We start from the raw sequence: 26,546 nt of genomic DNA, 5'->3' as shown, positions 1-26,546 counted from the left end.
ATTTAAATTAGTGTGAAGCAGTTCTAAATGTCTTCAAATGCAGTACTATTACTAACAACACAATGATACTGCAAATTCTATAAAATGCTGAAAACTATTTTACACTGAAATGTGGGACTTAAAAAGAGTCCAATCCCTCTCAAAAAGGAATGGTTTCATGAAATTACAAACATTACAGGCCTTTACAAATGTCTGCCTGTGTCTGTGTATGGAATGACTCCTTACCCTCTCCCTTAAAACCCACATCCTTTCGTCTTTCCCTCTCCTTCCCTCTTCCCTGATGAGGCAACAGTTTGTTGCGAAAGCTTGAATTTCATGTGTATGTTTGTGTTTGTTTGTGTGTCTATCGACCTGCCAGCACTTTCGTTCGGTAAGTCACATCATCTGTGTTTTAGATATAATTTTCCCACGTGGAAGGTTTCCCTCTATTATATTCAAAACATTACAGTTTCTTAGAGATATGGTAAATGGTCATTTTGTGCTAACAGACACATGAACTAAGCAAGAAGCACTTTTCTCAATGCCTCAGTTCAAAGCCACAATGTATTCCTTACATGAAACCATTTTTCTTACAAGTCTGTTTTCAATTCAACATATTTCTTCAACAAAGCCCAACAGGACAATATAGTTTTATTTAGTAAGTAGATATAGATCTGGATTTGGCACTCCATTGTGTGGGAGAAGATAAGGGCACTCACACAAGTGGGATTGACATGTGGCACAACTGAAGGACCACAGTGGTTCTCCACAAATTCCAACCACATCCTATACTAATGCATGTCTTGAGGCAATGGTTTACAGATAAACCTCACTGATGAATTGACAGAAGACATATAATGACTATTTTCAGCTATAAAAGGGCATGCTTTACTTGGAGATATTTAAAAATCATTGGGTTTGATGTAAAACATTATGATGTCATTGAAAAATCAGTACAATTTTACCTGTGTTCACAAATGAAGAAAACAAACACAGACACTGTCAGCTCTTCATCTTATACAAGTCACCCATTAAAACAAAAGTATAGTGAGCATCAAGAATGTAATGTTCTAGTTAAGAAAATTTAACGTTTTATCACAAAAACAGCATATGTTCTTTTAAGAAGGTTTTCACCATCACCAAAAACATGTATTTAGAAACTGCAACACAAAACAATTTGGTTCTTCACAACCTGAAATTACCAATTTTATTTGGTTATGGTGCCACAGTATATGTTCACAACAATATCTTTCATGTGAAGTACAGTGATGTTAGTGAACACCTTGTCAATAATGACATTGGTAAGTAAAGTATAATCAATGTTAAGATCTGCACTTACCCCATGTTTTGAACTAAATTGCAACGATATTAGTAATTATTGAAACAAAAAAGGTAATCTGATGCAGCAGAATTATACAACATGCAAAAAGACTGGGAGGTCGGTTAGAGGGTAAGACTAAACAGCAACCTCATCAGTCCCTCAATCAAGAGTTAATTCATCTGGCTTGGCTCTTAGCACTATGGGTAATTTATCTGGAGATAGTGACTTTCAACAAGAATTGATCACATGAGGAAAGGATGTACAAGTGGTAAAAGTGAGGCATCAAAGGCAATACTGATGCCAGAACTAAAAAAAAGATTTCTGGAGACGTAAAAGTATATGGATTGGAGCCACTATTCACTGGAGTGCTACTCCTGAAATGGAAAACGGTGTGGCAGGAAAGGAAGCAAACCACACCTACAAACAATTAAAACACAGAAAAGGTAGGATGACAGAGGCAATAGGCAAAGAAGGCATGGTCAAGGTGGTCCTCGTCCTGTTATGTGGCAGGAGACACCCCAATCCCAACCAGCCACCCAGCCCATCCCCTTATGTAGTTTAAAACATTATATCTGAAAATTAAAACCACAGTCATAGAGAAAATGGAGAGCCAGTACAACCATCTGTCTGTCCGTCCACCAAAATGAGAAGCAAAGACGTCTGAACAGGGGGCATTCCACCAGGATACGAGCAGTTGACTGCGTTATGTCCACAATCAAAATGTGGGGCTAGGAGTAAAATGAAACTTTGGGTCAGTGTGGTACAACGAATGTAGAGATGACATTTGATGGTGAATTCTTTCCAGGAGGAATGGATGAGGGGGGCATGCAACATTAGTCTCCTTGACAGTGCAGAGTTTAATACAGGGGACATTACTCTGACATTTTCCATCTCTGAGTGGGCATAGCTCTTACTGGCACCCGCAAATCTGCAATTGGGTTCATAAAAGTGAGTGGAGGATGAATAATCACTTCTCTAGTCAAATGGTCATCCAGTTCATTTGCTGGGACAGCCATATGACTTGAGCCCCAGAGGAAGACAACCAAGCAGACAATATGACTAAGTTCGATGAGAAGGTTGTGAATAGCAGAGATCAGAGGGTGATGACAGTGACATAGGTCAATGGCCTAAAGACTGCTCACTGAGTCACTATAAGAGGTCTGTATTCCGGAACATTCATAATTTCGGGCCAATAGTGTGTTGGCGCAAAATGCGGTTGGCATCCCTGTACACGTCTGTGTTTAATGTGTAACTGCCGGAAGTTTCATCGTTGGATGTCTGTTAGGTATTGTTCAGTGCTGCATTGATTACAACGTTGTGTGGCACAGTTTGCGAATTTCGATATGGCAGAGCCAGAGGAGCAACGCATCTGTATTAAATTTTGTGTGAAACTCAAGAAAACCTTTACAGACACACACCAAATTCTGCAGGAAGCCTACAGTGATGAGTGCTTAAGCAGTACTCTGTGTTATGAACGGTTCACATGGTTTAAAAACGGCCGGACATATGTTAAAGATGATGTTCATTCAGGACTCCCTTCGACATCTACCAATGACACTCATATCAGGAACGACAATAAAATTGTGTGTGCCAATCAAAGAATGACTGTCAGATAGATTGCAGAAGAATGTAACATTTCAGCTGGCTCGTGTCATGAAATCCTAACACAGCATCTTGGAATGCATTGTGTTGCCACCAAGTTCATCCCACGGCTTATGAGTCAAGACCGGAAAGACCTTTGCCTTGCAATCTGTCAAGAGCTTTTGGATCGTGCAAATGAGAACGAGATGTTCCTTAAGAGACTCACAACCGGTGATGAGATGTGGATCTGTGGTTATGATGTTGAGACCAAGGTTCAATCTTCAGAATGGGTCAGGAAACGTTCTCCAAGACCAAAAAAAGCTCATTAGGTCAGGTCAAATGTCAAAGCCAAGCTTATAGTTTTCTTTGACTTTGAAGGATTAGTTCATCATGAATTCATGCTACAGGGACAAACTGTTAATCGATGGTACTACGGGAACATGTTGCAATGTCTGCGAGAAAATGTGAGAAGAAAATGGCCTGAAATGTGGCGAGTTAATTCATAGCTCTTGCATCAAAATAATGCACCAGCACATTCATTCCTGCTGGTGCGTGACCATTGCACACAAGACTAAATCACTGTGCTGTTCATCCACTGTACTATCCGGACTTTTCTTTATTTCCAAAGTTGAAAGCCCCATTGAAAGGATGAAGATTTGTAACAATAGATGAGATAAAAGAAAATTTGCAGACAACACTTCGCACGATCCAGCGAGAGGCGTACCAAACAGTACATACTTCTAGCAACAAATTGTGTTCCCGACCAGCAGATGTAAAAGCAAATCCTGTGTTATCCATAGTTTAAGAGCCATCAGTGTAAAAGATGGTAGCACTCTGAAACTCCTGAAGAACTAAAAGGAACTGACACTAAAATGTCATGGAGACAACAGCCTTCGGCACAGAACTGGCCACCATGTGCCAAACTGCAAGCATAACAGCATACGAATTGCACTAAATATAGTATGTTAAGTTTCTGAAGCACTGAAATTGAGATTGCGGTGCACTTTTGTCAATCATAGCTCACGTCAAGTAATCTTCCAATTCAATGTAAGTGGAGATTCAGAGCACAGAACACATGATGTAGTCAGCCAATAGCAACAACACTGTTAGGTGGCATGGCCACACAAACAGGATAAATTAATGGTTTAAATTAACATATGCAGTATAACTACACTCCTGGAAATTGAAATAAGAACACCGTGAATTCATTGTCCCAGGAAGGGGAAACTTTATTGACACATTCCTGGGGTCAGATACATCACATGATCACACTGACAGAACCACAGGCACATAGACACAGGTAACAGAGCATGCACAATGTCGGCACTAGTACAGTGTATATCCACCTTTCGCAGCAATGCAGGCTGCTATTCTCCCATGGAGACGATTGTAGAGATGCTGGATGTAGTCCTGTGGAACGGCTTGCCATGCCATTTCCACCTGGCGCCTCAGTTGGACCAGCGTTCGTGCTGGACGTGCAGACCGCGTGAGACGATGCTTCATCCAGTCCCAAACATGCTCAATGGGGGGACAGATCCGGAGATCTTGCTGGCCAGGGTAGTTGACTTACACCTTCTAGAGCACGTTGGGTGGCACGGATACATGCGGACGTGCATTGTCCTGTTGGAACAGCAAGTTCCGTTGCCGGTCTAGGAATGGTAGAACGATGGGTTCGATGACGGTTTGGATGTACCGTGCACTATTCAGTGTCCCCTCGACGATCACCAGTGGTGTACGGCCAGTGTAGGAGATCGCTCCCCACACCATGATGCCGGGTGTTGGCCCTGTGTGCCTCGGTCGTATGCAGTCCTGATTGTGGCGCTCACCTGCACGGCGCCAAACACGCATACGACCATCATTGGCACCAAGGCAGAAGCGACTCCATCGCTGAAGACGACACGTCTCCATTCGTCCCTCCATTCACGCCTGTCGCGACACCACTGGAGGCGGGCTGCACGATGTTGGGGCGTGAGCGGACCGTAGCCCAGCTTCATGGAGACGGTTGCGAATGGTCCTCGCCGATACCCCAGGAGCAACAGTGTCCCTAATTTGCTGGGAAGTGGCGGTGCGGTCCCCTACGGCACTGCGTAGGATCCTACGGTCTTGGCGTGCATCCGTGCGTCGCTGCGGTCCGGTCCCAGGTCGACGGGCACGTGCACCTTCCGCCGACCACTGGCGACAACATCGATGTACTGTGGAGACCTCACGCCCCACGTGTTGAGCAATTCGGCGGTACGTCCACCCGGCCTCCCGCATGCCCACTATACGCCCTCGCTCTAAGTCCGTCAACTGCACATACGGTTCACGTCCACGCTGTCGCGGCATGCTACCAGTGTTAAAGACTGCGATGGAGCTCCGTATGCCACGGCAAACTGGCTGACACTGACGGCGACGGTGCACAGATGCTGCGCAGCTACCGCCATTCGACGGCCAACACCGCGGTTCCTGGTGTGTCCGCTGTGCCGTGCGTGTGATCATTGCTCGTACAGCCCTCTCGCAGTGTCCGGAGCAAGTATGGTGGGTCTGACACACCGGTGTCAATGTGTTCTTTTTTCCATTTCCAGGAGTGTACAAGAAAAGCTAAGTTTTCACATATAATTTTGGTCTTTGTTTTGTGTTTATTATCTTTTAATATATATTAGACACAAATGTACCAGTAAAAATTTAAATAATGAAGTAAATGGCTGGCTTTTCTGGACCCAAAATTTTTCTAAGTGTTAACGGGTCCCTCACATGATCAATAATAATGTCAAACTGTCAATATACAGTCTGTCTGAGGGCACATATTACGTATTGTCAATCCTAGAAACATTGATGAGCTGTATTGATGGACTTCAAAATATTCTCAGTATTGTCAAGATATACTGAACGTGTGAGATCAAATATTGACGATTTGATGCTATTCTCCATGTTGACCAAGCTTCATGAACCAGCCATGCAGTGTTAGTGTGCACTGTTTCTTTTTCCATTTGCTGTTATGTATTTTATACCTCGGATTCTATTTTAAGGACTATTTTAACACAAAAGAATTTCAACAGTTCTGTGCAAGGGTAATCACTGTACATGCCACTTTAAAATGGTTAACTGAAGATTCTCTATGATGACATTGTTTACTTCATTAATTTGAAAATATAGTACAGATTGTTGTGTTACATAGCAGTTTTGAAAAATACATCATATCTCTGCAATGACTACTCAGTCTGCGAAATGCCTGTCAATTTCACCAATTATCACAAAGGGGTAGTGGTGGGTGGGTGGGTGGGTGGGTGTGTGGGTGTGTGGGTGGGTGTGGGGAGGGGGGGTGGGGAAGGAAGGTGCCCTGCTAAGCAGATATAACAGCTTAACAATTTTCCATAGTATGTTATTAATTGTGCCTGCCGATGAACTAAACTCTGTCACCAGATGTCTCAAAGATACTCCTAATCCCTTGTTGAATGCAACTGCCTCTCTCATTAACGTACTTTACTTTTCTATTTTATCTTGTGTTGATACTAATAACTTGCCGTACAATCCAGAACTCATCGGAAAATAACATATGAAATTATTCACATCTGTGATTTCGATTTTAGTCAGTAAATTAACAAGTGACCACAGTTGCTTCTATTTTCAACCAATCTCACACCCATTTCCCCTTATTTGTTGTTTTCTGTGGCTTGCAATCTACAGGTCATAAAATTGCAGCACATGCTTTCTTTTGAATGTTCGACACCTTGACTTTGTCAAATCCCACTGTCAACTGACAATTTTTGTCAATGTTATTGATCGTGTGACTTCGCTTCAATATATTGAAGGTTTGACAAACTAGTATTGTCAATAAATATTGGAAGTGTGCAGGCTCATTCAAGTTTGGAATGAGAATCATAAGCTCTTTGATGTAAGATATCTATTGCACATTCTCAAATGTAACATAATTAATTTCACGTATAAGGAAATTTACTTTGAAAGGAACACTTCTCAAACCACCATTCAAAATATTTTCCTGCAAGATGTTAGAAGTAGGTTCATTTGAACAGTTGCCAGATAGCACCAGAAAGCAGTTGTTATTGCGCATGTACAGCTACGATGATGTAGGTAGCCCATGATTGGTGTTTGCTCTGCTCATACACCCTTCGTCACACTGCTGTTTGGTATTAGTTTGGTTAGTGGTGCATCAAGTGACCATGTGCAGCACTGCAGCATGTTGTTTTGATGGGACATATGGAGATACTGTACTTGTGGCAAATGCTTTTTCATATCCTATCCAGACAAGGAAAGCAAAATAAGAAAGCAGTCCTAGGCATAATATTCATTTAAAAACTGGATTATACAACTCACAGCATCCTAATATTTTGCTATGTGGTGACTTTAACATAGATTTTTTTTTTTATTCGTACTCTGCTATACTGTTATGTAGCATTTCCAATCAGGTTTACAACCACACAGCACTGTAAATCGTTAGTAAGAATGCATACATATTTCTTGCAAAAATAAAAAATAAAAATAAATAGTTACGTGTATACCCAGGACTGAGGACAATAAGTTTTCCATGACTTTTGCAAATCATACAAAAAATTAACAAGGTTATCTGCAGAGCCAAGAAAAAGAATAACTGACAGTTTATATTCTATTCCAGCAGTAAATAGAAGGTGTTGTCTGGAGTTACAATGATAAAACACAGTGTGCTGCCAGTCTATAATTTAGCAAAGAGTGGCATTCTGTAAATTTAATATGTAAACAACACAAATTAAGAAATAACATCACATTTAGAGGAGGTACCAAACAAGTGTTGAAACATGTCTTGTGATCGAAAAACATTGTGTTTCACAGAATGCACATTTGTAAAATTTTGCTAAAGCTGTCAATATTTTTTAAACAAAATATTTTATTCAATACTATTGACTAAATTTCCCTGCCTCGTCATCTTCAAGTGAAGATTTATTCCATTCTGGCCTGAGATGCTGAAGTTGACAGTTATGTGTGCATGTGGTGTGCTTGTGTGAATGATGTGTGTTTCTCTTTTGCTGATGAAGGCTGTGACCGAAAGCTTTATGTAAGTGTCTTAATTGAGTCTATCTGCAACTTAACAAGTTTTCTTTATGGTAAGTAGTAATTTATCTTTTTCTGTGTTGCTGATATTCCTATCTGGAGTTTCCATTTTAGCATTTATGTATGTATACAGCATTAATAGTTCTTACATTATGTCATAAAAGGAAGAGGAAATCAGAATACACAAAGAGCATCAGAAATTCAGAAACCATACTAAAATGTGTGATTAGGATTAAAACGCATATTTGTATGTCCAGATTCACACTGAAGTAAGCCCCAACCTGGTTAAGCTTTTCAGTGAGGTTTTCGGAATGTCAATTTTCTTGGAATACCAGTACTGTATGATCTCATGTTTCGTTCTTTATTATGGCATTATGTCATATGTGCCAGAAGGTGAAAATGTGCACTTGAAATTCATCAAACAGTGGAAACTAGCCAGTAATGTGGAGTGAAGCATTTCGCTTTAAGCAAGTAGAATGTCATTGTGGAGCAGATTAATGAAAGCCAAATTTTTTTAGCAAACTGACAAAAATAATAACATTGTTCTGCAAGACGATTAATGTTTGATTGCCAATAATGTCAAAATAAAATAAAATCAGAAAACTGGAACTAATAACATGAGTCTGCTGGCAACTACTCAAACGAACCTAATGTAAACAGTTGCGATGTCATGCTCACTTGAAAGTAGTTTGTTGTTATGAAATATCGAATAGCTTTGTCCTAAGGCCTTTGACAAACTTTGCTGTCAGCAGATGCTTGTGTGCGCATTGTGTTTTGTTGTTGAAAATGGTATGTTTCCTTTGCAACTTAAAGTTTTATTTTGGTGTTTTTCTCTCGTTTATGTTTTATCGCTGCAGAATATTCTGCAGCAGTGGGCTAAACTAAAATTCTTTGCACAAGAGTATCAGTTCTTACCATCAAAATTACAAAAACTTAACTGAAAATTAAAACAATGAAAAATACCCCAAATTCTAAAAATTCCCTAGGTTTTTCTCCGCTTTCTCCCAGATGAAAAAATTCTCAGGTTTTTCCTGGATTTCACATTTGTTCTGGGGCATATGCACCCTGCACCTGTAGACGCAGAAGGAAGAAGCTGCTTCCCTAGCTGGCTGTGGAAGTGTTTCCAAAGATGGAGCCGTGAAAGCCACAAGAGATGGTGGGAGATCTGGTATGGAAAAAACTGTGGAAGAGGGTGGGGGTTGACGGTTATGACTTTCACGTAATAGGTAATTATGTCAATAGGATGTAGGCATTAAATTTTTTTTATTTATTTTTTTCCCCCCATCTCAGTTTATGATTGGCAGTCAATAGAGTTACATTCTTGTAGCTTCTTTTCTTGCTTATTGCCTGGACACACTAGTAAAAGTGAAGGATGGTGTTCCATACAACTGACATAAAAAATGACTAACTTTTCCTGGGAGGACATTTCCTTCAAAGGCTAAAATGAAAGCACCTGTATCTGATTATCCTTGGGACCTTTCTGTATGTGCTGGACAAACTGTACGCATAGCTGTTCGACATTCACCCATAGCTTCTCATCAGTCCAGAGAGTAGGGTCACTGTGGAAGATAACTTCTTGGACCATATTCAGTGTTATGTGGCATAATGGTCATGGTATGTCCCCAGTCATTCACATGTCTGAACAGCTGTACCATTCTTCTGGTTAAATACGATATGTTTCATATGCAAAACATCCCCCGATATAATCCACTCCCATTGAGGGCTCTATCCACGGGCACCATCTAGCCGAAGCTAAGGCATCTGGCTTGAGGGCTGTTGCCAGAGTTCTGAAGCCCTAAGAAGATGCATTAGCTACTCCTCAGAACGTATGGGGAGCTAGCAACTCAGGCATCAGTTATGTGATCCCTGTGTTGTCAGTGGCGTCTACTCAAAAGGCACGTAACAACCCAACCAGCTCGTTTTGACTACCGCATTGGCTTTTAAGTGTGTATTTGAGTCTATGCAGCTAGTGTGCTCAGATAAATTGTAACATTTTGTGCAGTACATGCTAAGTACGGTGATGGTGTCCTTCCCCTGTTGGTCCAAACTACTGAAAAATTTTCAGAATGAAGGTCAAGCCCAGAAGGGGGCAAAAATTAAGCCGATAGGTAATGTAAAGCAAAGGAAACCAGAACCTAGGTGATAGTCAGGTCAATGTCAAAGGCTGCTATCATGAGAAAGCACTTAAGAGAAAGGACAGTTGGAGATAAGAGACTGTAGCACAAGAAAGGAAGGTGGTGCCTCAATAGCTTGGGGCCATGCACACACTAACAGAAGAGTCTTAAGTCTACTGAGGGGAACATGCAAGAAGGGGAAAGGGGCTGGGGAGGGGCAGGTATATTGAGTCATAGCTAGAAAAGCAACAGGATAGGGAGAAGAGTGAATAATGAGATAATGGTGACAAGAAAATTTCTCATTCTCAGCTACTGAATACACACAGAAAGAGTTAATTGTTTATAATGCACAAACAATTCTGCTTTTAGGTTCACACACTATTCAGTTAGTGAGTGAGTGAATAAAACCAATTATTTGTTCTGCTTACTGTAGCTTCAGTAGATTTTCCTGTTGAAGACAAAGGTTTTTGTGGAACACAGAGACGCCATTTTTCATCATCCTAATGCATTGAGAATTACAGATTCAATAAATGTTGATCAGAGAGCTAACATAATCATTTTTTCACATCCTTTTTGAGTTCATTGTTTTCACACTGATATGAACACAAATTTTACAGGAAGATTAGCACTAATTGTTAACAGTGTATTTGAAATCACAATCCTACTTTCTCTGGTGAGTGCACAATATTTATGTTCACTTAGTATTTTGCTTTCCAGAACTAGAAGCTACCTCCCATGAACACGTGTTAATACCTGCCATGTCTGTCTATATTTACAGTGAGTTGTGTTTTTACTCCTCCTGAAATTTTCAGAAAATGTTAAGCTGCTCAGTCAAGTGCAACTTCTACATCTACTGGTTCCTCAAGAATTTACAATATGAAGAGTATATTACATTCCATGCGCAATCCATATATTTTAAATATACTTCAAATGCCTCACAAGTGAAACACTGACTTAGAACACTATTAAGATAAAACTGCCTTAGAATAAAAGACGTTCCCACCAACCGGTTATTATCATACTATTGAGTGAATACGTAATTATTTTGTATAGGCATGCACTTTAATACTTCAAATACCGAAATAAAGACGGGGACTGGAGCTTGTATGCTTATTATTAAAGTGTTATATTAAATGTATTTGCAGTTGCGAATATGAACACTCATTAGCTATATAAGGGAGTGATGACAATGAAAATTTGTGCCAACTGAGACTTGAACCCAGTTTCCCTGCTTTACACAAGTGGTCACCTCAACCATTGTGGCAATCTGTGCATGACTCACGGTCAGATACAACCCTCCATATGCATTCATACTAGGCAGCAACTTTCAATTACAATGTCCTCCCCTGTACAGGATTACCTGATGTGTATACGAGTACAAGTTGTTATGCACAAACATTGATTATGGAAGTTTGGGTCCAGCATGGAAGTTTGGGTCCAGCCACGAGTCATGCGTGGACAGCCACCGTAGTTAAGGCAACCACTCACGTAAAGAGGGAAATTAGGGTTAAAGTCCCGATCCGGCACAAATTTTCACTGCTGTCTCCCCAGATGGTTGTTTGTATTTGCAACAGCGAACACATTTCATGTATTTCATAACAGCTGAAGTCACTGTAGTGCCTGTTCCTTCAGACATGCGTGCATGCCCAAAGGAACACTGCATTGTTCTTCGTAACACCACAGGCACTGCCATATCATATTTTAGTCTCGCACAGTATAAAAGAAAAGGCGTTTTGAACAATTAAAAATAGAACTGTTGCTAACTTTATCTTATGAAGAAGCTTTCAGTTTACAGGATCAATTGAAAACAACAACATTCTGAGTGAGTATTTTTAAAGTGGACTCAATTCCTCTATAGCATTTCTTTATCTTATGCAGATACTTTTTTTCACTAGAAGAAAAACCCGAATAAGATAGCAGCAGCACTATGAGGGGAAAACTAAGAAGAAGCAAAGTGCAATCAATCTTTTAATGCTATCTGCTGATTTCTGTAGACATGACTGACACAATGAAAGATCCTCAGACTGTCAAACCCCTTGAGAGAAATGAAATCTCCAGGGAAACTATCCTTACTGCTGACCAGAAACATACTTTTCCTTAGACAGAATGAAGTATATCTTGAATAACTGCATAATGTACTTATCCACATCAGTTTGGAATGAATAACCTATTAAAAACTTCACACATTAGAAAAATTCGAGATATATTACAAGCTCTTTGAGACATTTTCTCATATTGCTAATGAGAGAAGGTGATTAAGGGTCATGCACTGGGTAATACCTGGAATAATTTTTAGCACAGTTAATAAAAGTTATTATTAATGTAACAGTACTATATGTGAAGCACAATTTGAAATGATTAATGATGGCCTGAAACTGTGTTACCTTTGTTCCATGAAGTCGCATGGCCTGAATAGCTAAGTGGTGCAACTTCTCTCTGTATAGTTGGGCAGCACGTGAATTGTATTTCTGTTGCGCATCTGTTGAAGTACAATTATGCTGGCGAAAAAATGTCATCTGAAAAAACAATTTTTTAAATATCACAGCTGAATGGGAACCTGATTCGGTATACACAAAGTAGTTAAGAAAGAGGATGAATGTCTATTTACTAAATGACTAAACAGGACATCTGGGGCTCCAGATTATGCAGTGCTTGTTACACATCACATTAAGACAAGAATGGGGGGAAGAAAGAGACTGGAGAGACAACTGGGAGAAAAGATAGGCTGGAAAGATCTATCAATAGTTTCAATGATACTGGATATAAAAAAATAATAAGGAAGAAGAATGAGACAAAACAGAGGATGAAGAAGATAGGAAGTTAACATACTGGCGTTTACTAAGACCTAGTGAACATCTCGATCTGTTATATACTACACTGCCAAATTATGCCTCCAAAAGATGGAAGTAATGATGATGTAAATTATGAATTTATTATCTGAAGTTTGAAGTAAGTAGACAGGGAGTGCCCTCCATAGCGGCTAGTGCTGAAGGTACAAAAATGTTTTTTCACTCCCCTATGCTTGATAAGCATATTACTTAATTATCTCTTTGTATGCATTAATATGATACTGGAAAGTCCTGGGTGGAACACAAGCACAGCAAGAAGCAAAAGTAACCTATATGCACACAGCTGAGACACTTAATAGTCGACAGGCACACAAACCAGATTAAAAATGTCAAGCGCCTCTGGAGCTAGAGGTAATTTAAGAATGAGCATGCATGCGCATACAAGTTCTCTCTCTCTCTCTCTCTCTCTCTCTCTCTCTCACTCACTCTCTTTTGAATTAGTGAGTTCCAAAGTACATTTATCAAAACAGCAAATTTGCTGCCAAGAGAGAAATGTGATTTTAGTGCAGGTCAAAACATAAGTTTCAATTATATGCTTGTTCTTTTCTTACCTGTTTCACTTTTGGAATAATACTTTTTAGTATATTTGGTGGTTATTATACAGGAAGTTTACTTGTTCACTGAATTTTTGATAGTTATAATCTAAGTATGACTTGTTTACATACCGAACTACTTATGCTTTGCACCAAACTGTTAACATCCGCATGTATTTTACATATATATTTTGCTGTATACCTTTTTCTCGTTACGCATCTGAAGATTTGACATCTCTTTGTTGCATTAGAAAATATCTCTTACTGTTTTGATTTCTGTTAGGTGAGGCTTCGGTACTACATTTTGTTTATGTGCGAACATCTGACGTTACAAAGTCTTTCAAAGTGGAACAAACATAATTCAATTAAGAACATTCTTTTAGTTTAGATTTTTTTTCTTTGCTACTGATATTTTATTTGACAATCAGTGATAACTGTGGGACTCACAGTAGAAAAGTAAGTAGAGGTGGTGGTGGTGGGGAGGGACACCACATGATGATAAAATAATACACAATGCAGAAAAAAATTAAAAGCAAAGTAGTATGTGATAAAACATGAAACTGGGGAAGATAGGCACAAGTTGATTAACGTACAAGTCAAAGATGGTGGTAGAATAATAGAAAATTCCCAGGGATTGGTAAATGTTGTGAATTACTACTACTTTGATAATGTGGAGAAATTGCAACAAAATCTTTCTAAAACATATGTAGCCCCCACAATGAATTACACAGCAAAATGGGTGTTTCTTACAACAGAACCTGAAGTCATGAAGGAAATAAGAAGCCAGCAGGAAATTATGAGGTTCCAGTCTCTGTCCTGAAGATGTGCACACACACAATATAAATGCCACAAACAAACATAGTAAATGAGTCTTCAGTTCACTTACTTTTCAAGGGTACCTACAGCATACACTAGTAATGCCCTTACTACGCAGAAAACAAAGAAAATTACAGGCCTGTTTTACTACTGCCAATGTTCTCAGAAAGGATCTAAAAAATTACAAAAGATAAGACTAATGAGTAACATGTATAAATACAAGGGCTGTTCAAAAAGTATCTGACTTTTATTTATAAAATCAATCTTTATTCAGATACAGCTGTTTGACACTCACTCACTTTGTGTTATGCCTTATGGGGGAAGCCTGTCAGAGAGCTCCACCGCATGAGCATCTAGGGAAGTGATTCCAGTGGTGGTTTCCTGTTGCATTTCACAGATGATAATGAAATGATAATGAGGACAACACAACACCCTGTCCCTGAGCAGAGAAAATCTCCGACCCAGCCGGGAATCGAACCCGGGCCCCTTGGCGTGACAGACTGCCGCGCTGACCACTCAGCTATCGTGACAGACTGTTTGACATTAGTCACCTTCAAAACAGTGCCCTTCAGCTTCTACACGCCTTTGCCAACACTGCTCCCACTGCTGGAAGCATCACTGGAAAGCCTCTTTTGGTATGGTGTACAGTTGCTCTGTCAAATTTTGCACCATGTTCTGAAATATTGCCCTTTCAGAGTCCTTTTCCGTTCCGGGAAAAGCCAGAAGTCACTCAGTGGCAGTTCAGCGGAACAGAGGGGCTGGTCAAAAAACTCTGAATTAATTGAGAATGATGAGTGGGAGTGTTATCGTGGAAAAAGTGCTGTCTGCCAGCTGCCTCCTAGTCAAACCATCTGCATCTCACTGCTTGACGAAGGCGATGAAGAACCTTTCGGTAGTACACCTTAAGGCCCCCCACACACGCTACTGCATGCTTGACAATCACGCTTGCACAAGCGTGCTTGTGCAAGCTTGCTTGACCGTGTGTAGGGTAAATTAGTGCAGGCATCAGGCTTGCACAAGCAGCTTGATGCTTGACCAAATTTCGATTATGCTTGCTTGTACAAGCCTCCAAGCATGTCCATGCTTGCTCCCGTGTGCCTGGAGTAGGGAGGCTTGAACAAGCACACATCTGTCATTCGAACACAGACTATGGAGAGGTCTCGTTTATTTAGATTTTGTGTCGTTTCCTTCTTCGTTCTGATGTCAGACCGGGAAGTGTTGGAGGAATTTATTAGGTGCTACGAAAGACACCCTTGTTTATGGAATATTAAAAGTAAAGAATATCACGATAAAATGAAAAGATGCGGCATATGAGCTGCTTCTCACCAAGTACAGAGAAATAGAACCACCAGCAACTAAAGATACTGTTATTAAGAAAATTAATACATTACGAACAAATTATAGACAAGGAAAAAGGAAACGTGACAGCACTTACAAATCAATGGCTGCAGCAGACGAAGTTGACAGACCTGTTCTGTGGTACTTTGATCTTTTCAGCTTTTTAAATGAACATGAGACACCATGATGCTCTTCGAGCAATTTACAAGGAATACAGGTAAGTGAGATAGATTGGTAGTGGTATTTAATTACAGGAGCATTGTTACAATTAAGATATATGCCTATGCTTTTATTTGTTTATACTATACTGCAATACACATTGTTTTACTGCTAATGCACAAAATTATGTTGCCAAGGAACTTGTCCTTAATTCACAAAGTAGTTCATAAATTCCTCTCTCACATGTTTAGCATCAATTGGAATGTTTCCTGCAGTAGACCTTTGCAATGATAGCATATTAGAATCCTCTGTTGTTAAGCCATAAGACGTCGCGAGGGAAAAAGATTAAAATACGTTTCCTCATTCATCCTGAGGTAATTATGTCAATCACGAGGATATATCTTCAATTCACTCCGTAAATTTGTATGAGAATACGATTTTCGTTTTTTAAGCCACTCTTTACTCCACATATCGTGTTTCCTCTTTTGTTTTTTCTGTAAAACAAGCAAAAAGTCTACAACAGCAAGCGCATCGTCGTCTGTGCTCGCAAGCACACTTGCACAAGCGTGATTGTCAAGCATGCAGTAGCGTGTGTGGGGGCCTTTACTGACATTAGTTCCTTCTGGGCATACTCATGATGGATCAAGCCGCTAGAGTAAAAAAAAATGACGACCAGCATCACCTTCACATTGCTGCAGACCTGCCTCACTTTTTTGGGTCTCAGGGATGCGGGAACTATATTTCTGGGTTGTAGCTGTAACCTATGAATCACACCAGTGATCACTGTGATACGAAACGTAGTACTAATGTTCACAGTATTCAGCATGTCCTGATCGATATCTGAATCAAGTCGTTTCTGCTCAGTTGTTAGCAACTTTGGCACAAATTTTGCTGAGATCCTCCTGAGGTCCAAACGTTCAATTAAAGTGGAGTGAATGGATACAGTACTAATTTTAACCTCATCTGCCAAGTTTTCTGATCATTATTTGTCTATCCTGCATCACAAGATGGCCTTATGTGATCAAGAACAACCACATTTGTGGCATTGAGGGCCTACCTGAACATGATTCATTCTTTGATGATGAGTGGTCATCTTTGAAGCAGTTGTACCACTCTTATTTCTGTGGTACGCTTTGCTTCATCCCCAAACACTTGTCAAACCTTGCACATTGTTTCAACTTGAGAAGTGCCAAGTTTAAAACAAAATGTGATGCAATAACGCTGTTCCACTTTTACTGTCACTTTGCCCATAACACAAAATATGATGAATACCATGTGCGTGTGTTCACTTGTCAACAGCTGGCCGAGGCGTTCCACATAAAAAGATATCAGGCATGCAGCCTAGACACATCTATAAACACAGAGACATAGTGTGTGCATGCCCTGACACTATCGTTGGTTTCAACAATAAAATATAAGGTCAGATTCTTTTTGAACAGTGCACTTTGGTTTCTGAAGAGGCAGAAGTACAATATCAGCTACTGCAGGGTTCACAAAAGCGGTTCCTTAAGCTCTTGACATGGATGACAGTATTGCAGGCATATTCTTAGCTGTGTAAAGGTTTTTGACGTTTGTTGAACATAAAATACTACTAAACAAGCTATAAGCACTAGGTGTAACACAAATAGTAGATAAGCGATTCCAGTATAACCTGGAAAACAGGGTGCAAAAGGTAGAGGTAATTCAATGTCTGCTGATGATAAATTTTTAGGAAAACACTTGTTGGACAAACACATCACCATAGGTGTTACCTCAGGGCAGTATATTACATCAAATTCTGTTCTTAGTATATATTAACGGCGTCTCTGACAGTCAGAAAGACAAGGAGGAAAAGTTCTCTTTGCTCACTACAGCAATGTCATAGTCACTGATAAAACAAAAGAACTCCTATTAGAGAAAGCAAATGAAATCATAAAGGATGTTTACAACAGTTCAGCGAAAGAGGGAAAACAACTCAGTCCCACTGAGCACAGATGATAACTCTATAGATTACGAAACAAACATAGAGTTTTTAGGGAGCAAACAATGTCAATTAACAATGAATGAACATACGAAGATGTCATCATCAGAATGTTATGCTCTTAGTGTTACTATCAGGTCATAACAGCCAATGTCTTGTGGTGAGATACTATTCCTACATCTACACAGCTTTTGGCTGTGGGTTTCTTAGGGGCACAAAACATGGAGAAAATTTTCCAACTGCAGAAAATGGCAGTACAAATAATAACTAGAAACAGTAGTAGGGCTACTTGTACAGAAATATTTTTTTTTTAAAAAAAACAGAGTATCCTTACCACATCAAGTGAGTTCATCTATACCAATCTGTTGTGCTTATAATAGAAAATATTACTAAGTATTTCACTAATACACTGTTCACAAGAATTAGGGGAACACATGTGATAACTTGACCTTAATGCATTGGTTGAGATCTTTGCTTTCAAAGTAAGCAACAATTACAGTCAGATGACCCTCAGAAAGAAGTGAATATCAGTGTCCCAGTGTTTTCTAGTGAAGTACAGTACATTGATGGCAGTTGTCATTTGTGGACGTTGTATTCAATAAAGCACATGCAATGCATCATCTTAACGTAATGCAAGTTACAAGGGCAGTCCGTTTGACCCTAAAGGTTAGGCCTTCAGACGTGTTAGTGCAGATGTCAATGCCTCTCCATGTGTCGTCTGTAGGTGGTGAACACGCTATAGGGAGCCAAGTCAGTACACAAGGTGAGTTGGGCAAGATCACAGACACATTATAACCCCACGTGAAGACCGATATCTAGGCATCTCTGCATTGTATTGTCGTATGGATAATTCAGAGCACTGCAAGACTAACTCAGAAGGGGCACTGCAGCCGCTGTTACCAATTGGAATGTAATGTTACAAGAAAGGATCATGACCTGGACTTCCTCCTTGAATACACCTCCTGACATAATAAGACCTTGCAGCTCACCTTCAGTTCTGCCATTCCACGTCAACCGGCAACTTAATCACTGGCAAAAGTGTCCAGATATACTCTGATGCAAGATGATGGGCATGCCCATGTTGCAGAGACCCATGGAGGTCAGTGCCTGCCGAATGTTGTAAGTAATTGACAGATTTCCACAGTTCTGTGATGATGTGATGGTGGTGGTGGTTAGTGTTTAACGTCCCGTCGACAACGAGGTCATTAGAGACGGAGCTCATGCTCGGGTTAGGGAAGGATTGGGAAGGAAATCGGCCGTGCCCTTTCAAAGGAACCATCCCAGCATTTGCTTGAAGCGATTTAGGGAAATCACGGAAAACCTAAATCAGGATGGCTGGAGACGGGATTGAACTGTCGTCCTCCCGAATGCGAGTCCAGTGTGCTAACCACTGCGCCACTGTGATGATGTGAGGAGGCTGCAGTGTTGACAGCCATAAACACCCTGTCATTGTCCATGTTCGCCTTACCACTAGACAGTACATCAAACAGATCCTGCTGGACCATGTGGCGGCTGCTGCATACGACAGTGGCCCAGAATTCCTTCTAATGCCAGGGCCCATGAGGTTAGCGTCAGCAGGGATGTCTCGTGAAGCCTGGACATTGAGGAGTGAGTCCTGACATAAACCCCATCCTGTATATGTGGGACATGCTTGACATACGTGTTTGTGGTTGTCCTGTTCAACCAGAGATTCTCCAAGAACCTCATGGGCTCTCTGAAGAATGGGAACAGATACTACAGGGTGACCTCTGCAGACTTATAAGGGGCAAGCCACATAAGTGTCAGGACAGTGATAAACGCTCACCAAGAGCATATGCATTACTGGAGCTCAAAGTCCAGTGGAAAGCTCCCAGGATGATGGGATGAATGGCTGTTTCCACTCTGTTTTCGACACCTGTTAGACATGTCAGTTCTTTTTATGCAAACAATCAAGGATGTAATGATGTTTTGTTGTGGACTCAATTTGAGAGAGATAAAGGTTTAATTTAGTAACATACCAAGTACTCAATTGATGCTCAGTAGAGTATGGCAGGTACCCAAAGTCACATTCCTCGAATTCTTTTAAGCAGTGTATTTCTACACATAATTATGGAACAAGAGTCAATATGAACTTTCATTTACCAAGGAAATACAAACAAAAATCTCAAAACATCATTTTCAATCAAGGAATAAAATCTTACAATGAACTGGCCAAGGTGATGAGAAAGATTATTATAATGAATCTGTTTACAAATGCTGTTAAAATATATATGTAATTCATACTCAAGAAGTAAACAATACTTGGAGGTGATTCTTAAACTTCTTCCAGTGTATTTCTTGCTCGAACAGTCCACGGGTGTACTGCCGGTCCATAGTGTCCAACGGGCACAATAATTCAGCGATCAGACATGTCGCCATCATCAGGCGCGCTGACGAACTGAGCTCCTGAGGGCAGGTGGCCGTCCTAAATCCCCTTCCCCCACGAGGCATTCTCTCTGCAGTCTGCGCCCGCATGTCGGCGGTCGCTGAGAGTCTGGCGTCGGCGTCTGTGGCGGCTTTGGTGTAACTGCCAAGCTGCCCGTTCGTTTTCTTTGCTGAGCCTCTTTTTAATTAGACTCAGTGCTGGTCCCCATGCCTTGCTGAGGTTACAGCCACAATCTCTGTTGATGAGTCCGTCCCTGGTACGAATTTCGATAGCCTCTCTCATGACGCTGTCCCAGGATTTAGATGTCTGTGCCCAGACCCTGGTATTTTGGTAGTCCATTTCGTGATTTTCGGACAAACAGTGCTCTGTGACTGCCAACTTGTTGGGGTACAAAAGTCGAGTGTGCCTCTGATGTTCTCAGCAACGATCTTCGATGGTGCGCACTGTCTGTCCAATGTAAGTCTTCCCACACTCACAGAGAATCTGGTATATGCCAGCCTTCCGCAAACCGAGATCGTCTTTGACACTTCCCAATAATGTTCGTGTTTTATTGGGTGGGCAAAAGACAGATCCTACTCGGTGCTTCCTCAATATTCGTCCTATTTTCCCCAATAGTGCGCCAGTACACGGTATATAGGCGGTGGCTATCTCTTCCTACGTGACTTCGTCCATCTCCACACGCTGTACTGTAGAGGTGGGGCGGAGAGCGCGTCTGATCTGCCATTCCGAGAACCTGTTTTTTCGAAATACAGTTTTGAGGTGTTCCAGCTCATGGGGCAGACTCTCTGTGTCCGAGATGGTGATCACCCTGTGCACCAGTGTTTTTAGTACCCCATTCCTCCGCAAAGTGTGGTGGCAGCTATTTGCATGCAAATGCAGGTCAGCGTGCGTTTTATTCCTGTATACCCCATGGCCCAAAGTGCCATCCGCTCTTCTTTTGACCATGACGTCCAGGAATGGTAAACTTCCTTCTGCTTCGGTCTCCATAGTGAATTTGATGTTTGGATGTATGGAGTTAAGGTGTGTAAGGAAGTCTAGGAGCTTGTCCCTTCCATGGGGCCATATCACGAATGTGTCATCAACATAACGTAGAAAACAAGCAAGTTTCTATTTGGATGACGCCAAAGCTTCCTCCTCGAAATACTCCATATAGAAATTCGCGACCACAGACGAAAGTGGGCTCCCCACTGCGACTCCTGTTTGCTCACAGTATTCTCCATTAAACAGAAAATATGTGGAGGTCAGAATGTGCCTGAAAAGGTCGGTCGTCTTCTCGTCAAATTCCTGTGCAATGAGCTCAACTGACTCTCGAAGAGGCACCCTGGTGAATAACGAGACAATGTCAGAACTCATCAGGATATCCAAGTCTTTCAGCTTGAAGTTCTCGAGACGTTTTATGAAATCCATAGATTTCCGAACGTGATGAGGGCATTTACCCACGTAATGGCTAAGTAGTTCTGCCAGGTATATGGCCAGCAAATATGTAGGTGCCCTAATGTTGCTGACAATTGGGCATAATGGCACCCCTTCTTTGTGGACTTAATGGACTCCCTGAAGTCTTTTCTGAAGGTATTTGTCAGGAGTGTAGCCTTATACGGAAGTGAAACATGACTGACAAGAAGTTTGGGTAATAAGAGAATAGAAGCTTTTGAAATGTGCGACTAGCAATGAATGTCCAAAGTTAGACGGGTAGATCAAACAATTAATGAAGAGGTGCCTGAATCGAATTGAGAGAAAAGAAATTTATGGCACTACTTGACTAAAAGATGGGATTTGTTCGTACGACACATCCTGAAGCAATCAAGAAATTGTCAGTTTGGTAATGAATGGTAATGTGGGCAGTAAAAATTTCAGAGTAAGACCGAGGCTTGAATATAGTAAGTAGGTCACATACAGATGTAGGTTGTCTTATACAAGCAGAAAAGAAGAGGCTTGTACAGAATGGACTATCAAGGAGAGTTACAGTCTTCTGACTGAAGACCAGAATAGCAACAAGACCAATACAATGAATGTGCTAAACAGTTCTCTTACTGCTGTACCACAACACTGAATCGAGAAACATACAAGCTAACAGCAATGATGGTAGAAAATACCTCAAGCACCATAACCGTAGCGGCATAATTTGATCCCTGACAGCTGGCAACATTGCAAATGGTTGCAAGTGAGAACAATAGCCATCTATGGAGCTCTGGCAACACTGAGGTGTTGCCTTAGAGACATTTACAAAATCGTGTAACGTGACTGGTTGCAGTGCACATGAAGAACTGCTGTGCCCAGCCCACTGCAATGTCAGGGACCTCCATAAAGTGATACGATTATAGAGACACTTTGCACAAAGTTATACACACTTAACTGGAGGATTATTGTTAGACAATGCTAACTGAGGGCAACTAGAGTAACTGATATCCAGCGTTGTAGGGTTTGTAACAGTAAAGGTCAGTTTCTTTTTAGGCCGATCAACCTTGTGATTTAGATGCAAAAGCAATAGACAGTGATGGTCACATATTAACAATGAAATATGCTGACCAATTACGTTCAGATCATAACAACAGCTCAATCATGGATTTTACAGAAAAATTACAGGATTAACACTGTGAAGAGATTTATAAAGCAGGCAGTACAGCTGGAAAATTTAACTCTTGCTTAAGCATATTTTGCATTTTTTTTGTCTTGCTTTCCCATTAAACAATAGAAGATAAAATTAAACAGAAGCTGGGTCCATTGAAGAGTAACACCTTGGATTAAAGACTGGAGATTTGTTCTAATGTGTTTCCCCTTGCTCTTGTTCATTCTTAATTTTAATACCTGTCAATAACATTCACACAAGTGCTGCATAGTAGTATATCTTTCACACATGTATATTGAATTATTAACTGAAGCAAACAAGTGTAACTGATCTTTAGAGAAACAGGCATATTTTAAATTATTCTGAGTTTTTTACCAACACAGAACTCCACTTCGGACAATGATCAGTTTGATACTTCTTTCCTGAAAACTGCTATACCATGTAAATTTTAAATCTATGGCAAACTCATTCAAATACAAGTAACAAATATATTAAGGAGTGAATGTTGTACGAACTAAGTGTAAATATATATCACAGTTTTAGGTATGGCAATGATATTTGACAATAGATTTAGAAATTATTACCATTCTTCTGACCTCCAAACATCATAGACTGATACGTAATTTTAAGTGCAAAGGCAACTACTATTTCATTTTAGTTCACTGCCAACCCAGTGGACAGAGAAAGAAATTTATCATTCAGAAGTCAGACTTCCAGCTGTACTTCTACAGCAATCTACACTAGGGCCTATTAGTGAAAAATAAATTTTTGGCTAATATAACAATAGTTTAACATGAGTATAAACCCCTACACGTCTCTCATAGTGATCGTGATGGTTAAGATTAGACTTACTAGAGCATGCACAGAGGCACTTGATCAATCTCTCTTCTTACACTCCATTTGAGTATCATCTACCATGTGCTTCATAGTGGTTGCAGAGTATGGATGTAGACGAAGAAATGTCATTGCTGTACACTCTTTAGGGGATGTATGTAGTAACAGTGCCTAACAATTTAATAACACTGGCATATATGCTTGTTTCTTAATACATTTTATTCTACACTCCTCCAAATGAAAGCAAATTACATTCTACATGCACACAAAATAATGCCTTACAACAGTATACGAGCTTAAAATAATGTATTTTCTGGACGTAGTAAGTTCTTTGGTACCTAGAAACTTTCGAAGTAGCATATATACAGGCCATAATTGAAGTAGCAATAAGCATTGGAAAGTTAGAAATCACAGTGTCTAATTTGTCTCATGCCTACATAGCCCAACAACTTTCACACATGGTCTGACACTCCAGCAAGCGTCTCTAAATTTTCGTTAATCACATTTGAAAGGTATATTAGTGGCTCTCACTACAAAGAAGAGGGACGTAAGATACATTTTGTGATTGAGATGTCTAACAAACTAAGAGATACTATCGGCTATGAGCTTTAGGATCTTGAATACATACAGCATTTGCATTTCCTCCTAACTGCATCTGTCGTAACTGAAGCCATGTCCAATTCGTATCCAACTGTGTCGATCGAACAAATGTCAAATGAACGCCAAGGCTTCTATGAACTGCTGAACAATCAATGCATATGAAGACGCCGTATGTAACACTTGCCCACGTTGGATTCTTCGCGTCACAATCGAAGCAAGACTGTGCAAGAAAACAAAATCAACAATGTTAACTTTGGTAAATAGTGCTTTAGGTCTAACTTGGTGACTTAACATATAGCACCAACAATCGGGAGGAGTTTAAGTAAGACTTCTAATATAATAAATAATTGAATTAAATTTAAAGCAAACGCTTGAACAGAAACAGATGCGAATAAAAAATACAGAGCACTTTTTGTTACTTCACATACTGCACCTTGTTTGTTGGTATTGAGCGTAATCTTTTAAAAACCAGCTGGATGTCATTTTTACTTGGGCACTGATCTGACATTGTACCGTGTGTTACCTAATTTTAGAAAATTCCAGTTCCTCTACACAGTGTAAAAAGTGAAGTGAGCTGTACGTACGTAACAGATACATTTAATGTCAGACGTCAGCATACCCACAATGCACTTGTCACTTAGTTCAGGCGCGTACCGTATAGATGGCATGCACTCCAACAGAAACATAGGAGTGTCTAAATTTCGGAAGTTCGTCTGACATTGTGCTGACGGCTGAAATCGGAAAGCGATCACGTGACGTCCCATCTCACTACTTTTGAGATGCCACGTTGGGTCCGTTGTATTTGGGTTGTTTCCGTATTATAACTTGCGATTTGTGAAAGCATCCCGTTTTAAACGGCGCAATGAAAATTTGTCACAAACACGTCACTCTAGATACGATTTGATATACAATGTTATACAGCTATGAAGGTCCTAAGGAGATTTTAATATAAACAGTGTTATAATTTCAGACTATGTACAGTCGCTGTGGACCTGTGGTTGTAGAGCAGAAGGTAGCAGCTTCGTGTAATAAGGATTGTGTTCTGCGATATTCGGTGTTGAGCGTGCTCTTCTCTCGGTAATGAGTTTATTCCATTTCGTGTCGATCAAGAATCGAAAATTTGAAATTGGTGCGAGTGGAGTAACCAGCAGTGACATTTCATTCTTTCTCGTCACACGTATTTGACCTTTTTTTTACCGAGTACGTTGGGATTTGCGAAGGTGTGATTAGACAGCAACGTAAGAGCACAGCTTACATTTCCGCGAATGAAGCGAGTAGCAGTCTCATTTACTGTCTCGCTTATCACTAGTACTTCACTGTTTATTCGGAATATGTCAGGATTTTCGAGGAGCTGTTTGGATAGGAACCTAACAGCACAGCTTACATTACTGCGAATGAGAGGATCAACAATCATATTTACTGTCGCGCATATCACAAATATTCAGCTGCGATCGAATCCTCAATAAAGCTTTCGTAAATTTGTCGGTCAACACAAGTATCGCGCCACACAGAAGGCGAGGAACGTCACGTGACCGGTTTCAGGTGAACAGAGGGATGTCACGTGACCGCTTTTTCGATTTCAGCCGAATGCTAGACGCACTACCGAATTTTAATTACTCTTGAAATATAGCACTACAGAACACACGTCACACCAGGGGAGAGCAAATGCGGGCGCTCGTGTGCGCTCGCATTGCTGGCCCCTGGGCGCTATCGACAAGCAGTTCCCACTCCATCTCTCTGTTAACGTCGCTCCATTGTTACCGCACGCGCTGCAAGACGATCCCGTTTACTTCGTGTCGTTAGTGTTGTGGATGTCACAAGCCTCTTTTGCGTTCGTGGCAGGACAAATTTAGCGATAGGAAAATGGTTGAAGAGCAATAAAGATCCTCAAAACAAAAATAGGTCGAATCCCTACGCTCCGAAACTCAGTGGGAAGGAGGTTACTTTTTTACTTAAAGTCTCTTTTGTAATGCTATTCTTTCGGCATGGAAGAAGTACAACGTGAAGAGACATTTTCAACTCCTTCACGAGAAATTCTTGATCGTTTTGGATAGAGAGGAAGAAGGCCTAACTTCTTGAATTAAAACGGAGGAGAGAGACAGAAATAAGTTCATATAGATGTAGATCATTCCTTGTAAATATTATTATTATTATTTATAAAGCATTATGTGGTTTTGCTCTTGTTTTTACCTCTTCCTCGTAACGTCTTTACAGGAAGAAAACCATATCTTTCATATTGATAGTGAAATGAGAACGAACTATCACATAGCTCTTAAAATAGGCAAAACTGTTTTGCTGCTGTCGGAACAATCTTGTGTCCAGGGACTCCGTTTTTGAAATATTTTCTCGTTCACGGAGAACACTTTGCAGACGCATCAAAGAAATGGCAAACGACATGGAAATTCAACTGAAAGTTAAGACCAAAGTTCGTTTTCTCTGTCTCTCTCTCTTTGGCTTCGGATAAAAT

General features: G+C 40.5%; 1 protein-coding gene across 4 annotated transcripts in view; it reads right to left on the bottom strand.

Annotated features, from left to right (window-relative positions):
• LOC126412362 (ADP-ribosylation factor GTPase-activating protein 2) overlaps window positions 1–24,715 on the bottom strand; it is an 82,757-nt gene extending 58,042 nt beyond the window's left edge. For 2 of the 4 annotated variants that reach the window (XM_050081924.1, XM_050081925.1), the window contains exons 1-4: window positions 24,513–24,715; window positions 24,108–24,299; window positions 12,405–12,536; window positions 10,449–10,520 (exon numbers count right to left, since the gene is read on the bottom strand). In XM_050081924.1, the coding sequence (XP_049937881.1) occupies window positions 10,449–10,520; window positions 12,405–12,536; window positions 24,108–24,299; window positions 24,513–24,587 (471 nt within the window). In that variant the 5' untranslated portion in view covers window positions 24,588–24,715. The remainder of the gene's footprint in view (window positions 1–10,448; window positions 10,521–12,404; window positions 12,537–24,107; window positions 24,300–24,512) is intronic. The other 2 variants (XM_050081926.1, XM_050081927.1) reach the window with 2 other exon arrangements.
• Window positions 24,716–26,546: the final 1,831 nt, after the last annotated feature.

Source organism: Schistocerca serialis, chromosome 7 (genome assembly GCF_023864345.2).
Source record: "Schistocerca serialis cubense isolate TAMUIC-IGC-003099 chromosome 7, iqSchSeri2.2, whole genome shotgun sequence".
Taxonomy (NCBI): Eukaryota; Metazoa; Arthropoda; class Insecta; order Orthoptera; family Acrididae; genus Schistocerca; species Schistocerca serialis.
This window is presented reverse-complemented; position numbering and strand designations above follow the sequence as displayed.